This window comes from Mizuhopecten yessoensis, unplaced genomic scaffold (genome assembly GCF_002113885.1).
Source record: "Mizuhopecten yessoensis strain PY_sf001 unplaced genomic scaffold, ASM211388v2 scaffold917, whole genome shotgun sequence".
NCBI classification, from domain to species: Eukaryota; Metazoa; Mollusca; class Bivalvia; order Pectinida; family Pectinidae; genus Mizuhopecten; species Mizuhopecten yessoensis.
Window position 1 is genome coordinate 1,364,506 of NW_018403786.1, and position 13,882 is coordinate 1,378,387.

The 13,882-nt window shown below is 34.3% G+C and overlaps 2 protein-coding genes across 2 annotated transcripts; both read right to left on the minus strand.

Moving 5' to 3' along the window:
- Nucleotides 1-880: 880 nt before the first annotated feature.
- LOC110454910 (proteasome subunit alpha type-5) lies at nucleotides 881-8,710 on the minus strand. The gene is made up of 9 exons (XM_021504715.1): nucleotides 8,609-8,710; nucleotides 5,256-5,362; nucleotides 4,695-4,821; nucleotides 4,205-4,272; nucleotides 3,605-3,712; nucleotides 3,290-3,348; nucleotides 2,561-2,663; nucleotides 2,324-2,410; nucleotides 881-1,620 (listed from the first exon to the last, which is right to left on the minus strand). Exons 2-9 carry the CDS (start codon nucleotides 5,349-5,351, stop codon nucleotides 1,543-1,545), a joined length of 726 nt encoding a protein of 241 aa, XP_021360390.1. The 5' UTR covers nucleotides 5,352-5,362; nucleotides 8,609-8,710; the 3' UTR covers nucleotides 881-1,542.
- Nucleotides 8,711-10,292: 1,582 nt separating this feature from the next.
- LOC110454314 lies at nucleotides 10,293-13,175 on the minus strand. Its single transcript, XM_021503762.1, has 3 exons — nucleotides 12,854-13,175; nucleotides 10,963-11,148; nucleotides 10,293-10,493 (listed from the first exon to the last, which is right to left on the minus strand). Exons 1-3 carry the CDS (start codon nucleotides 12,930-12,932, stop codon nucleotides 10,327-10,329), a joined length of 432 nt encoding a protein of 143 aa, XP_021359437.1. The 5' UTR covers nucleotides 12,933-13,175; the 3' UTR covers nucleotides 10,293-10,326.
- Between the last annotated feature and the right edge of the window lie 707 nt (nucleotides 13,176-13,882).

The window sequence follows — 13,882 nt, forward strand, 5'->3', positions numbered from 1 at the left end:
CCAACAATTGAGGTGTCCACCATTACACATATACCAACCATTGAGCTGTCCACCATTACACGTGTACCAACCATTGAGGTGTCCACCATTACAGATGTACCAACCATTGAGGTGTCCACCGTTACATGTGTACCAAACATCGAGGTGTCCACCATTACAGATGTACCAACCATCTAGGTGTCCACATGCATGTGTACTAACTATGGAGGTGTTGACTGTTACAAGTATACTATTATTATGGAGCAGCCATATCAGTGTTCACTTTTTAATACAAGTGTGTCAATTAAGTGCCCAACATTACATTTGTACCAACCACCATTAGTGTGTTTTAAGTTCAGTGATTTCCATGCCAAATCTTTTATTGAATTTATTAAACCTCTAGAACACAAAAGTTTATGGTCCTTCTCATATTTCACCTACTTCATAACTGAATGACATAATAAAACAGCGATACCCCTATTGTCATTTGATCATTTCCACAGAACATGTGATTTTACAGGAACATCTAATGTCTTCTGATCAAAATATTTAATTATATTGTAATGTTTTGATATAACAACAAATTTTTACTTTAAAGTGATTTATGTACAGTGTACTATGCTTTGAATGGTATTCAACATTTGTTTTAAATGAACTGTCTTTTTTTTATTTAAACAAATTCAGTGATGGGTACCCGTTCTAAATTTTACCCGAGAAGCCCTTTACTTTGTCTGCCATCAATCAGTTAATGTTCTCCTCAAACATAACACAACAGACCTTTATCAGGTTTAATTTCCAACCATTGAAGCAACCAAATGAAATTTTACATAATGATGTACTACTAGTACTTTCTTAACATTGCTGATGATGGAGACTCAAGACAAAACAATCCATTCTTTAATATATCAATATTTTATTTCTCCTGTACAAAACAAAAGAAACTGAAGAGTGAAATTTTTCCATAAGATGATAAGAAATGTGAACCTGAGTGCAAAGTTCTGGTTTTTCTACAAGACTCAACAACACTGGCCTAATGTGATACTGTATTACTGTACCATAATCCTGCCAGGTGAACTCCTGTAGAGTCATCAGTAAATTACCCGATGTCTTTCTAGTCACTTTTACATACAAATCATCGAGAATCTCAAGTTGACACAAGCTGTGGCTATGGTTTACTGTTTATTGAGCACAAGTGTTTTTCTGTAGAAATAATTGATTTAACTTCTAACCCAACCTAAAGCTGAAAATCTCGCATAGAAACTGTTGATGGAGTACAAGTTTTGGTTTTCTGTCCCTTCCTATAAGCTTTAACTCTAATAAAGAATTAATTAACTCTTTCACTCCTAGAAAACTTGATTAGACTCATCTGGACGAGTCCATTATGGTCTACAGTGGTGAAAGGGTTAGATTAATGGGGCACAACTAGCACTGACAGTTGAAAATAAGACTCGCTCTTTGAAATCCCAGGTGACTGCAATCGGAACTCTCTAACACAGCACTCAGCAATGTATCTATGAACAAATGATAGCGAGCACTGTACGATGATATAGGACGGGGCAGTGATCAGATCTCCTTAATCACATCCTCAAGCTCTTCCTTAGTGAACATGTGGAATTTCTTCTGTGGTGTTACTGTGCCCATCTGTAAAGTGGAAAATGACCAAATGTAAACGTTAATCATGCTAGATTAAACACTTTATCTTGACAATCAATAACCAGTGAAAAGGACCATATACTTCTAGGCCATTTCAGTTACAATTTATAGTCTAATAAAGAAGCTGGAGACTTTGAGAGACGTTAAGATTGAACAACCTGAGGATTTGTTTTCCATTTACTAATGACTACATGTAATCAGAATCTAGGCTGCTTGGGGATGGGGGGTAATTTTCTGTTGATAACATGCCTTCCAACTTGATGTAGGTATGTATAATACGCATCCAATGACCACACATTGTCAAATATTTGAATGTTAAGAGCATTATGGTCAAGATAACCAGGTAATGTGGAACAACAAAGATCCATATACAGTCACAACTTATTAATCCAGTTGTACCACTATCCAGCCAGTGTTTCTAGCAAGAGATTTCTTTTTTTTTTGCATTAAAAATTATCTCATTAATCCAGTCCTTTCTAATTCCAGACAATTAGGTTAGGAGTGAAAGTGATTTGATAAGGCTTTTAAACTACTTCTACTACATTTGCTAAATGACCGGACAATTAACCCCTTCTTCTTACCAGCTTAAGTTACATTAAAACCTGAATTTAGAGGCCACCTGCTAGGCGATATTTTGGACAAATTGAGAGATCTGATACCGGTTCTATTAGTTCCCTGGTGCTATACTTACCTCTACGTTTGTTGAGTTGAGCTTTTCCTCCATAACCTGTTTGAGGATGGTCAAAGCATTTTTACAGGCCTCCTTCAAGGTCATGGACTGAAAAATAATAGCAAGTATCAAGTATTGTATACTATCATACATTATTTTAATAACAATACCTGATGGTTACGATATTTTGTTTTTATTGATGTATTTTTACCTTGTGGTGCACCATGTGTTACTGTTTACTTGAAAATTATATTTTACCTTGTGGTATACATCCTGAAGGGCCTGTTGTGCACCTTCTGACCCGGACCCGATGGCCTTGGCATCATACTGGATGAAGGTGCCAGAGGGGTCCATATGGAATCTAAACACACAAGTACATTATATAAATAGTTATAATACCATCCTGTTTTATCTAAAAAGACAAATCTTTCTCCCACTCGGAACCTTTTATCTGTTCCCTTGTATAGGACTCCTCAGTCTTCTCCCAATGAAGTAGAAAAGTTACAAACATTGAACCCGATATACAAGAAGGCACTATTATATAGTACTTGTAATAATCAAGAGAAACAGCAATAATGAGAAAGAAAGAGAATATCTAACTTTAAACAGAGACTGAAACTTACAATCCACTGGGTAAAGTCCTCAAATATTCAACCCTTAGCAGAGCCTCAGACTGGAAATTAAAGTTCTTACCCTTTAAATTTGAGATGAAAGTTTTCAGTCTCGCCCCAAAAGCGGGGAAAAGATTCGAAATCATGTTATCATATTGAGAAAGAGGAATAACAGTATCTACAGATACGTAGGTGACATGATGAACTAAGGTATTAAAACAAACTGTACATGGATATTGTGCCCAATGAGACCTACTATGACAAATATCAGTGCATACATTCTACTATGTTTATCCTTTATGGTAACAAAGTTTCAGATCCTTTAAAGCTTAAAATGTAATTAATACATGAATGTATGGCAACAATGATGACTTACAATTGTGGTCCCTTATGGTCAATTCCAGCAAACAATAATGCAACCCCAAAAGGACGACTCTGAAAGAATAAAACATCACCCTTACAGCAATGTATTAACTTACAGTAGGTCATTAATCTAGGACTGACATTAGGTACATAAATACCTCATCATAGTCAGTTTATACTCGCTGTCAAAATCTCTGCATTCTGGTTCACTTATAGACAGCACAAGAAAATAATTTGAAAATGTCACGATATATATATATATCAAACTCTCTGAAAATGTCATAACATGCAACCCCTGGATGGCATCAATTAGGAGTTGTCTACATACCATGGCTCCTGGGTCAGCGTCGTCGTCCCCAAACTGGAGTGCAAGGTTGCTGACAGCCTGGGTGACACTTTCCACAGACATCTTCTCATTGTAGGTGAACCAATGGTTCTGAAATACAAGGATATAAATCATAATGTTGCTGGTTCTCACAAACAAAGAATCCAGGGGCTTATTGTTCAACGCACTGCATGGCCCACGTACCCTTACAGCAGCAGACCACAACATCTGTTATCGGTATCAATAAGGAAGACAAACCACTGAGTTTCTGTTTATCTTTTTTGTAAAATATTACCAAGTTTTGTCATACTCAACAGGAGTTTAGTTTGTGAAGTATCTGTTGTACAAAAATGTCATACATATTCTGATGTTCATGTTTCGTTTGTTTAACTCTTTAAATAAATACTGTTGCCCTGTGCCCTGGTGTAATAATTCTGAATTTATAATATGTAATATTAACCTGTAAGTATGGCAATACAGTCACCTGTCTGCTAATATATTGCTATACAAGTTTAGTTGTATCATTACACAGCTATCAGTTACTGTTCTGAACAGTAATACATCCTGATGACAGACAGTAGTTTAAACACGCTGATTACTTACCTGAGCTTCTACCCTGGCTTTGTCAATCAGTGTACGGGAGTCGGCAATTAAACCACTCATTGCACAACCTACATTAGCAAAAACAAATCACAACCTACATTATCAAAAACAAATCATAACAAGAGTAGACAAACAATGTTGTTATCCATATCCTTTGCTTTGTAGACAAGTCACGATGAGACTTTTAGTTACAATGTATGTAGCATACTTTTTATTTAAGAAATAGGTACAGAGCACTCTAAATTCTAGAATGAATGTCAAATTCAGCATCTGTAACATTCATTTATAAAAGCATCCCTAGCTGCTTTACTGATGCAAGTTTAATCTATATAGTGCTTACAGTTACTCAGATATCGACAAGAAAAGTTCTTCTTAACCTGATAAAACTAGACCATGGTCATTTCATCTCAACTAAGTATCACAATCACTGAAGTGTCAAATGTAGCTAAATTCAGTATCACTGATAATCATAACACAAACATAAACATACCTATATGGTCATCTACCTCCATCACTTTTTCTATACTGGCAGTTTCAATTAATGGGGAGGTAACTCTCTTCTCTACTGCCAATACAACGCCTTCACTTGTCTGGATACCAATGGCGGTTGACCCCAACTGTAAACGGAAACACAAGTATTTATACAGTAATTAATATTAACTATGTATCTAACAGGGATAATTAATATATATTAATTATTGAAAGTCATCATGAAACTATTTGACTGCAACAACATTATGATTCAATAAATGTTTTCAGAAACAGGTTGATTTATCCTAGCTGTTAGCATAATCTCCACGTGTAATCCTCTAACACTGTTGAAGTATACTTTTGACAGGCGCCATGTGACAAAATCATATCCGATAGATAAAAAGCCGACCAGCAGCCTCTTATGTTATAGGAGTAGCTGTTAGCAGGGTTTCCTAATATTTGTTAAAATAGTTTATTTTGGATGTAAATTTAGGTACAAGTATAGAAAGTATATTAAAACATTACATCTTAAGTGAGTTATTAAAGACTTGTACATGCATTATTTAATACTAGTTTCTACCTTTATGGCTTCTATGGCATATTCCACCTGGAAGAGTCGCCCCTCTGGGGAAAATGTGTTGACTCCTCTGTCATACTCGGAACGTGTCAGGAACATGATGAAGAGCTCTGAAAAATTAATTACAGGGCAACAACTTTGAATTAAATATGAAGAGTATGTCCGACTTCTTGACTAGTACAGTATTTTACTGATCTAGCACAATCTGCAATTTTCCACATTATCAAATTGAACTTATTTATAAACAGGATATGATATACATGTATCAGTCACACTACACGTAGGATGTTGCTTACTTTATTGAATCTTTTTAACAATTTTGTCTTAATAGACATTAAGTTAAAGTAGGAACCAGAAATATGAGAAAAATCATAAACCAGAATTCCAGACGGACTTTGAGGAAGTTTGGGTTGAGATAATTTTGAACAAACGAAAATTATATTTGTGTTGTATGTATCCTCCCCCAGAATGTGATGTTACATATATAAATGAATTCCACAAATATATCGAAAAAGTGATCGATGCTATGGACGGACACAGTAATGTACTGATTTTCATCGATTTCAATCTACCCGATATTATGTGGACAAAGTCATCAACAGAACCTGATTTAGAGCCCCAGTATACCAAAGAAAACATCCATTCATAGTTCCTAGATTTTAAGTACACAATGGGTGAAACATTGACGAGTGAAAGTTGTATGAAAGACCTTGGCATATGAATGTCATATACCTTTAACTTTAATCTTCACGTTAAAAAGTTGTATGCAATGCAAACAATTGTACATGCATAAATTTTCCTGATACATCTGTCATCTGTTCTTTATATGTTAGTATGGTCAGAAGCAAACAAGAATATACCTGTGAAATATGGGGTCCCTATCAAACTTCTCTGGCGCATTAATTAGAAGCCGTTCAGAGAAAAATTCTTAAATGTTTATGCTTTAAAGCAAAGATTGACTATGATGTTTTATTTCAATTGTATTTAGATTATTTGTTCCTGTTTAAGTTTGTAAACAGTATGTTCGACTGTCCACATCTAATTGAACAAATCAATTTAATGGTTCCAAACAGGTCTCTTGCGTCCAGCTGTTTTTATCCCACCATGAGTTGTATTGATGTAAGGAAAAACAAGGTTTTAATTAGGTGTCAGAACAATTTTAGCTACTTCAATATTCAGTCAGACAGTCTTTTTTAGTTGATCACTAAAAACATTTAAAACAGAAATGAAACAAAAGTTTTTATTTTTTGATTCATTACACATTATGTATCATGTATGTATATTGTTTGATAATTTTACATTTGGTCTGTCATATTGTAATATGTAATTTATTGTGAACTGTTATTTGCTATCAGGACCTTAGGCCTGTTTGGATTGAAATAAATAAATAAAATTGACTAGTGTCAACAAATATCCTTAATGATGGACACTCCCTAGTTAAAAGGAATAACCCTGACAATCTGGAATGAAAACACATAAACTACATTAAAATACATACATGTACTAGTATACAGGTCCAGCACACTCTGCCAATTGAGCTTTATAGTTGTAAGCACTTATATATACATGTAGCTATATTCATCTATAATTATAGCTGTCTTGTGCTATATATTTTCTAAGATTTTATAAATGCCAAGTCGCATACAAATACAGGATTTTTGGTTATGTTCCATGATGTAACTGTTCCAGGAAAGAATGAGAATTTGTAGTTATCTGTTTTTGTGGTTAAGGGCCTGAAAGTATTGATGTTGTGTGTTCGCAAGTCAGACTTTGATGCATATTGATGTAGAGGAATGTCAACAAGGCCATTAAGATCCTTAAAGAACAAAAGGAGCCTGGATTTAGCACGTCTTTGTTCAAGCGTTTCCCAGCCCAGATTGGTCAGCATGCTAGTCAAAACACCAGGTTCCCTAGACTGGTATTTGTTAAACACAAATCGGGCAAGTTAGAAGTATATTTTTAGTTTTCATATATATTTTTCATCATTTTCTATCTTTTTTTTGGTTTCTTTTGTTATCAACATAGTTATAAAACCCTGTTTTAAATGTGACTTGTGTTCTTTTTTTTCTTTTGAAAAGAAAATTACTCAAAACACCTATTCCAGATAGCCACATGCCGGTGTTGATTGTGTGGTTATTTTAGGGGGAAAGTTTTTGGAGGAAACAGAGATGCACATCTGCAAAAGGATAATACATTTTACGTGCATATAGGAGATTTCTAAAAGAAAAATTAGCTATCTTGTTTACGGTACTAAGCATAATTTTGAAATGTGGTTTCTGATGCAAGAAAGTTAGGTAGGGTTGATTTTTTTCGACATCGAGAGCTTTCCTCCAGAGTCCATTCTTGTATATATCATCATTGGAAGTGTCATTTTTTACTGAAAGTTGATCTTAACCCTTAGACATGTAAAAAATTACTCTGAACACCTTAGGTTATGTCCAAATTATCAGGTCCCTGTGACGACAGGTGATATACATATCAGCCTAGCGATTGAACAGTTGTATTTTTTACCCAAGACCAATCAAAAGCTAGCTGCAAGCCTTCAATTTTGCCATTGAATATTCCAGGGGTGTAGAAAGCGAAAGAACAAGTGAGTGTACATAACCCCTGGAGTATCGAGCTCGAGGAAGCCATTGTCTTTTTTAGTTTTTACATTCGGGAGAAAATCGCTATAAGTAAGTGCATCTATATTCGTTCTAGAATATCTCCATATGGCGTGACATGTTTCGCCCCCTGAATCAAGGATTATTTCCCTCAAACGAGGGATAGGAGTGCCTAGTCCTTCTCAAAACTGACTGAACTGTTCAATACTACAGTACAGATCAACATTCATATTGCTTTATCAGGTCCAGTACACTGCCGATTGAGCTATATAGCTATAAAGACCTATATAGCTATATACACCTATACATTATAGCTGTATCGAGCTATATTTTCTCAGATTTCAAATTTCATTAAATTAAAGCAAAGTCGCATAAAACAATAAGGTTAATGGTAATGTTGACTACAAAAAGCATACAGTTAGGTGTTTATTTTCATTTTTCATAAATGTGAAATTTCCGATTTCTTTACATCATTTTTTTTTTTAAAGAATATTTATATTTAATGTCTTTTGTTATCAACCTAATGATAGAATCTTCTTTTAAATGCGACCTTGTTCCGTTTTCCTTAAAAAAGAAAATCGGCAGAGTGTACTGGACCTGTTTATGTTCAAACGCATATCCTTTCTTGTTTTACGTTATCGCATTCACACACTTTTGACCGCACATGAATTCTGCCTACTTATCAGTTTTCATTTCTTGGTAAGTTGCATTATAATGACTTACAAAGGCACTTAAATTGAGCCCAAATCTTACCTGAAATCACGAAGATGTAACAAACATGCCAGTCACCGGCTACTCTGACTCTCTGAAACGTTTGATAAGGTAGTAACTTCACCTAATTAGTTAAAGCGCTTGTGTGTCCGGTCTCTTTGGTTATTACATTATTAAAACCAAACACATATTCCGGAAATTTTATTTTTATGAAACATACCTTTTGATCACAGTTCTGTTAGAATCCTGTAACACCGTCAAATACTGTAACTTCACATTGGAAACGTTTTCCTGTAAGACTGCTCGTTACGGAACTTTCCAAAGACATTTAATTAAGGCTAATTTATTCATTTGTATTAAACCTTTACTTATTTTACAAATTTTTGAAATTTTTCCTGTATCGGCGGGAAAGGTCAAAGTTAAGTATACCAGAAACAGGTTTAAAGATGATGTATCGGAGAAAGGAAAAATAATCAATTTGATTGACTTGTCCGATAAATACCCCGATCCACCAGTCTACTGGGGAGAACTGAGGCATTCAAGTCATCTTGCAGAGTGAATGTGGATCCTGTAAATAGTTTTAACTTTTTAACCAGTTTTTAACGAACTCATGTGAAAGCCACGCCACACAAGTCTACCTGCAAGTTGATGCTGTTCGACGGCCCTTTGCAGTATAAATGTAAATGTAAACTGACACACCCATCTGCGACCCTCCAACAAATTGCACGATCGCTGATTTATTACGATGTAAGTGCCAAACATTGAAGATTTTCCCTAAAGAATAGATGTACCTGATTTCGTACTCGATGTTCGTATATTTTTTCAGTGTGGATACAGTGGCGGATCCAGAGGCAAAGCTGGGGGGGTTTCCAAAAGTTTTGGGGTGAGACATTTGCCGAGCGAAGCGAGGCAACCGACTGAGCGAAGCGAGGGAGTCTGCTAGGGGGGTCCGGGGGCATGCCCCCCCGGATTTTTTTTTATTCTTAAGTGTGAAATGGTGCTCTCTGGCCACTGAAAATCTGCCTTCACATTTTATTAAATTTGTCTGTTTTATATGAATTTTGCATCAAAATTGACAGTACCAAAATTACTTGAAGCATTCTGGAAGTTTATACAAAGATGCTACAGTAATAAAAATGACCTTTTTTATGTAAGTAATTAATGCTTATCTTAAGACTTTGTATAGCTTTAGTATATGCTTCAAGTTCTTAGTGGCTTCACATCAATTGTTCATGGAATCATCAAATAACAACCAAACTAGTAATTGACATTCAGAATGTTTTAATAAATCAAGGATGAATTCTAAAATGAAGAAAATGTACACATCCTTCTTTCACTCACACACACCCACTAACACCCACACACCAACATTCATTCATGTATCCTCAAACATTTTCACATATACACACTCTTAACACCAAATATAACAATATTATAAATACTCTATCATAAGACCTCAATAAATATTCTCACAAGATCTCATTTAATTACTTTCAGTCATTCTCACATCATCTCAATGTATAACATATACTCTCACACATGACATCAATAAATATTTAAACAAGACTTCAATAAATACTGTACACCAAAAAATAAATATTTTAACAAGACCTCAATAAATACTCTACACAAAACAATGAATATTTTAACAAGACCTCAATAAATACTGTACACAAAACAATGAATATTTTAACAAGACCTCAATAAATATCCTATCACAGGACATCAATAAACATTTTAACAAGACCTCAATAAATACTCTACACAAGAAACCAATTAATATTTTTAAAAGACCTCAATAAAAACACTACACAAGACAACAATAAATATATGTCCTCTCTACTTAAAACTCTGTTTATGTATTTAAACAAATCCCGGTCACTGCCATCACATACGCTGGTAGCTTCAACACTGGTAATACCAAAACCTGCAAATTAAAGACTGTACATTAGTTGAAGTAAATAGTATTTTAATTAATAAGTTTGCTAAAACATAAGATGGGGACATACAAATGTCTTTTTTACAACATGGGAAGACTTTTTTTAACACAAAATATATTCAGGATATATCATATAATTATTGCTAACATATATATGTTTATCCACATAATGGGCACATATACATCATCAAAACAACCTGAACCATTGACATTTATTTGTCTTACAATAACAATACATTTATACATGGCATTTATGCGACTTCTTATTTGATAAATCTATACTATAATACTAATTATATCATATCAACCGATGTGTTCTGATTAAATGGAAAGTGACTAATTATTAGAGCAATGTTGCATTTATCACTACATAGCATTTTCTGCTTTGTTTGGTTATTTATTGAAACATCTGTGTTTGTGCAACATAATCATATAAATTGGTTATGCTTTTAATTACCTGATGAGGCTGATGGGATATTGCTGACTTCTGTCGTGGTAATTATAGACCCAGGGCAGTTGAAGGAATCCAGCATACAAGCTGATTCTGGCTGACATGAGGAGGTGTCTGATGTGTCAATGTCTGGTGTTTCTGACGTACGCGACGTTCGACTTTCTTCGGGATGACATAAGGATGCTGTATGATCTGAAAGAATAATATATATGTATATAGTAACAATTAAGAAAACAGACTATTAAGCCTCTTTATTATAATATTTCAATCAATGTAATAACCAGTCTGCTGGTACACATCAGTAAGACATATATTACTGTAAGAACTGCAATATCATTATCAATTGGGGTGTTTTTTTTGCGGGGGGGGGATATTTTGTTGTTGTAAACAATATATGTTAGGATGTCCTGGAGAACTCTGTAGGTAGGGAATGACCAATCAATCAGTATGGATTTCAACAAATTTTATTGGACAAAAAAATGAAAAATTGGATGAGACAACAGGCTTAGCCTATATATAACATTTAGGGTTACTTTTTAATTCTAAAGGTACATGGGGGGGATCATATTCATGATATTTTTAATAAAGCTTGTATTAGACTAAACATATTGAGAATGCCTAAATATAAAATTGATAGAAAATCATTGGAAACATTATTCTATTCTTATATAAGACCTGTGCTTGAGTATGGTGATGTTATCTGGAATAACTGTACCATTGGAGAATTTAGTATGCTTGAATCTGTTCAAATTGAAGCTATGAAAATTATATCGGGGTTAAGAAGTGTGACATCTCATCGTAAACTTTACCTTGAGGTAAATATGGAAACTTTAAGCCTATATAAGTCTTCTCCGGTCATAAATTTAATACATAGCTCAACAAGACACACTCATATACACTTACAAACATATATAGGCTAGAACATTCAACCAAGTTACAAACATAAGAAAGAAAAAGTATGGATCTTGGTACACCTTTATGTGATGATATAAAAATTATTTGTTTTACTTCGCATACATTTTATCACTAAATAATTTTATTTTATTACATTTTACCAGTGAAATATATATAGTATAGAGAAATATCTATTCGATAAAAGTGTTATTTTTCATTTACTAGAGAAAGATAACATTTAAAAAAAAAAAAAAAAACAGGATACGAAGCCAGTGAATATAGATAAGGAAAAATTAAAACAAAAACAAAACAAATTAAATAAAAAAACACTTAAGACCCAAATAAAATAGGAAACAATAGTGAAGACTTGTTTCCTATTATGGCGGTGAATTATAACAAGATCACAATGTACTAAGTAGTGAATTCAAGCGTTTTAAATGAAACAATAGGCCTACCTATTCTGTATTGTATAATTTTTTTAAAGTAATGGACAGGTTCGAGCTCTAAATATACTTATATAGCGCCTTCTATATTCAGTCCAGCCAATAACGATTGAGTCAATACGCCACATTGGTGCCGTTGTGACCAATTAAATCTATAAATATGCATAATTTTTGGCAATAACTTTAAAAGAAATGTTTTTTTGTAATGATTTCGAGTACTTGTTTGTAAATATTCTTTATAAAACACGTCTAATCGGACGCCGATTATCCGAGTTGTTTACGGAGCTATCATAACTCGTTGCAACTTGCATCATCAATTTATCAATAAACAGCGACCTATTGTTATCGAAATAATGAACAATCTGTTAATGTGACGCATACAAGTGTTTATCCGAACACGAAAATAATCTAAAACATTAAATAGATCAGATAGAACACGGGTCAAAATGCATGATTTGTGAAGCCATACCTCGGCAGATTTGTACAAATCGTTACCTGATCACGCGCGCTTGCACATTTATATCAAGATACATGATTATGAAGATCTCATTTGACCTTACCTGTTTGTCTGAAAAAATTGGTGATCGCCGATACGCCTTTCGCATCTTTGCTGGAAAACTTCTGCCGACTACGTACCATTTTGCAAATAACAAAATCAAATATGGCGGTTCCCTGTTCAGTAAATGAAGAGTTTCTTTCGAAGGGCAATAACTCTTGATGCTGCCAGTGTTCTACTCCGGGACGGCAACATCGGTTGGCAAAAAAAAAAAAAATGCTAGGGGGGTTTCCGGAAACCCCCAAAAAAATCTTTGCAGTGGTACTCCGGTAGATCTACTGTCGGTTTACCACAGCAACAACCAAAAAAATTGAGAAAAAAAAATTGTTGGGATTTTTTTTTTTTTGTCTAAAAATGCTGGGGGGGTTTCCGGAAACCATGGAAACCCCCCTGGATCCGCCACTGGGATATATCGTAATAAAGAAATCGTAATCGTATCAAAGGACTCCTAATTGGCCGCCATGCAAGTTTTTGCTAGTTTCCACCATGACCTTTGACCATTCGGCAAACCTCGGCCGATTCCGGTACCTTTCATCTAAATCAAGTTTAAAAGAAACAGTTATTTCGGAATTAATAGGTTAAGCATCTGTTTCTTTAGAATATACCAATTAAAATAAACAAAAAAATCCACATTATAACTTACAGCAGATTGTTTTAACACCATAACCTTCTTATCGGGCCTTCAAAAGGCAAGACCGGTTTCAACAAACTTAATTCTTGACATCAATATATTATGTTTTTTTTTGGGAACTGCATGAACTTATTTCATAGTCAGAAATTAAACCGATCGATCTTTGATGTGAGAATCGAGTTCTGACATTAATTAAAAGAAAACAATTCTTTTCATCAGAAAATATGAGCTTTTTAATGCAATCAAGTAATTATTGGTTTATCCATCCTGGATTATTCATAGCGAGGAATATTGATATAATATCACGAGTTCTTTATCAAGATCTAGACCATTCTTGACGACAAGAATCGGAACAAGTGAATAAGAAGGCAGTAATTTTAAGTGCTCCATAGTACAGATAAA

What these genes read in the sequence shown, in the direction of transcription:
- LOC110454910 (XM_021504715.1), bottom strand. Translation starts at nt 5,351, where the DNA reads ATGTTCCTGACACGTTCCGAGTATGACAGAGGAGTCAACACATTTTCC. An exon ending in GGAGGTAGATGACCATATAG is followed by an intron (nt 4,273 to 4,694) that starts GTATGTTTATGT and finishes TTGCTAATGTAG; the next exon opens with GTTGTGCAATGAGTGGTTTA. An exon ending in GACCATAAGGGACCACAATT is followed by an intron (nt 2,664 to 3,289) that starts GTAAGTCATCAT and finishes TTGTGTGTTTAG; the next exon opens with ATTCCATATGGACCCCTCTG.
- LOC110454314 (XM_021503762.1), bottom strand. Translation starts at nt 12,932, where the DNA reads ATGGTACGTAGTCGGCAGAAGTTTTCCAGCAAAGATGCGAAAGGCGTA. An exon ending in CAATTTTTTCAGACAAACAG is followed by an intron (nt 11,149 to 12,853) that starts GTAAGGTCAAAT and finishes TTATTCTTTCAG; the next exon opens with ATCATACAGCATCCTTATGT. An exon ending in TATCCCATCAGCCTCATCAG is followed by an intron (nt 10,494 to 10,962) that starts GTAATTAAAAGC and finishes TTTAATTTGCAG; the next exon opens with GTTTTGGTATTACCAGTGTT.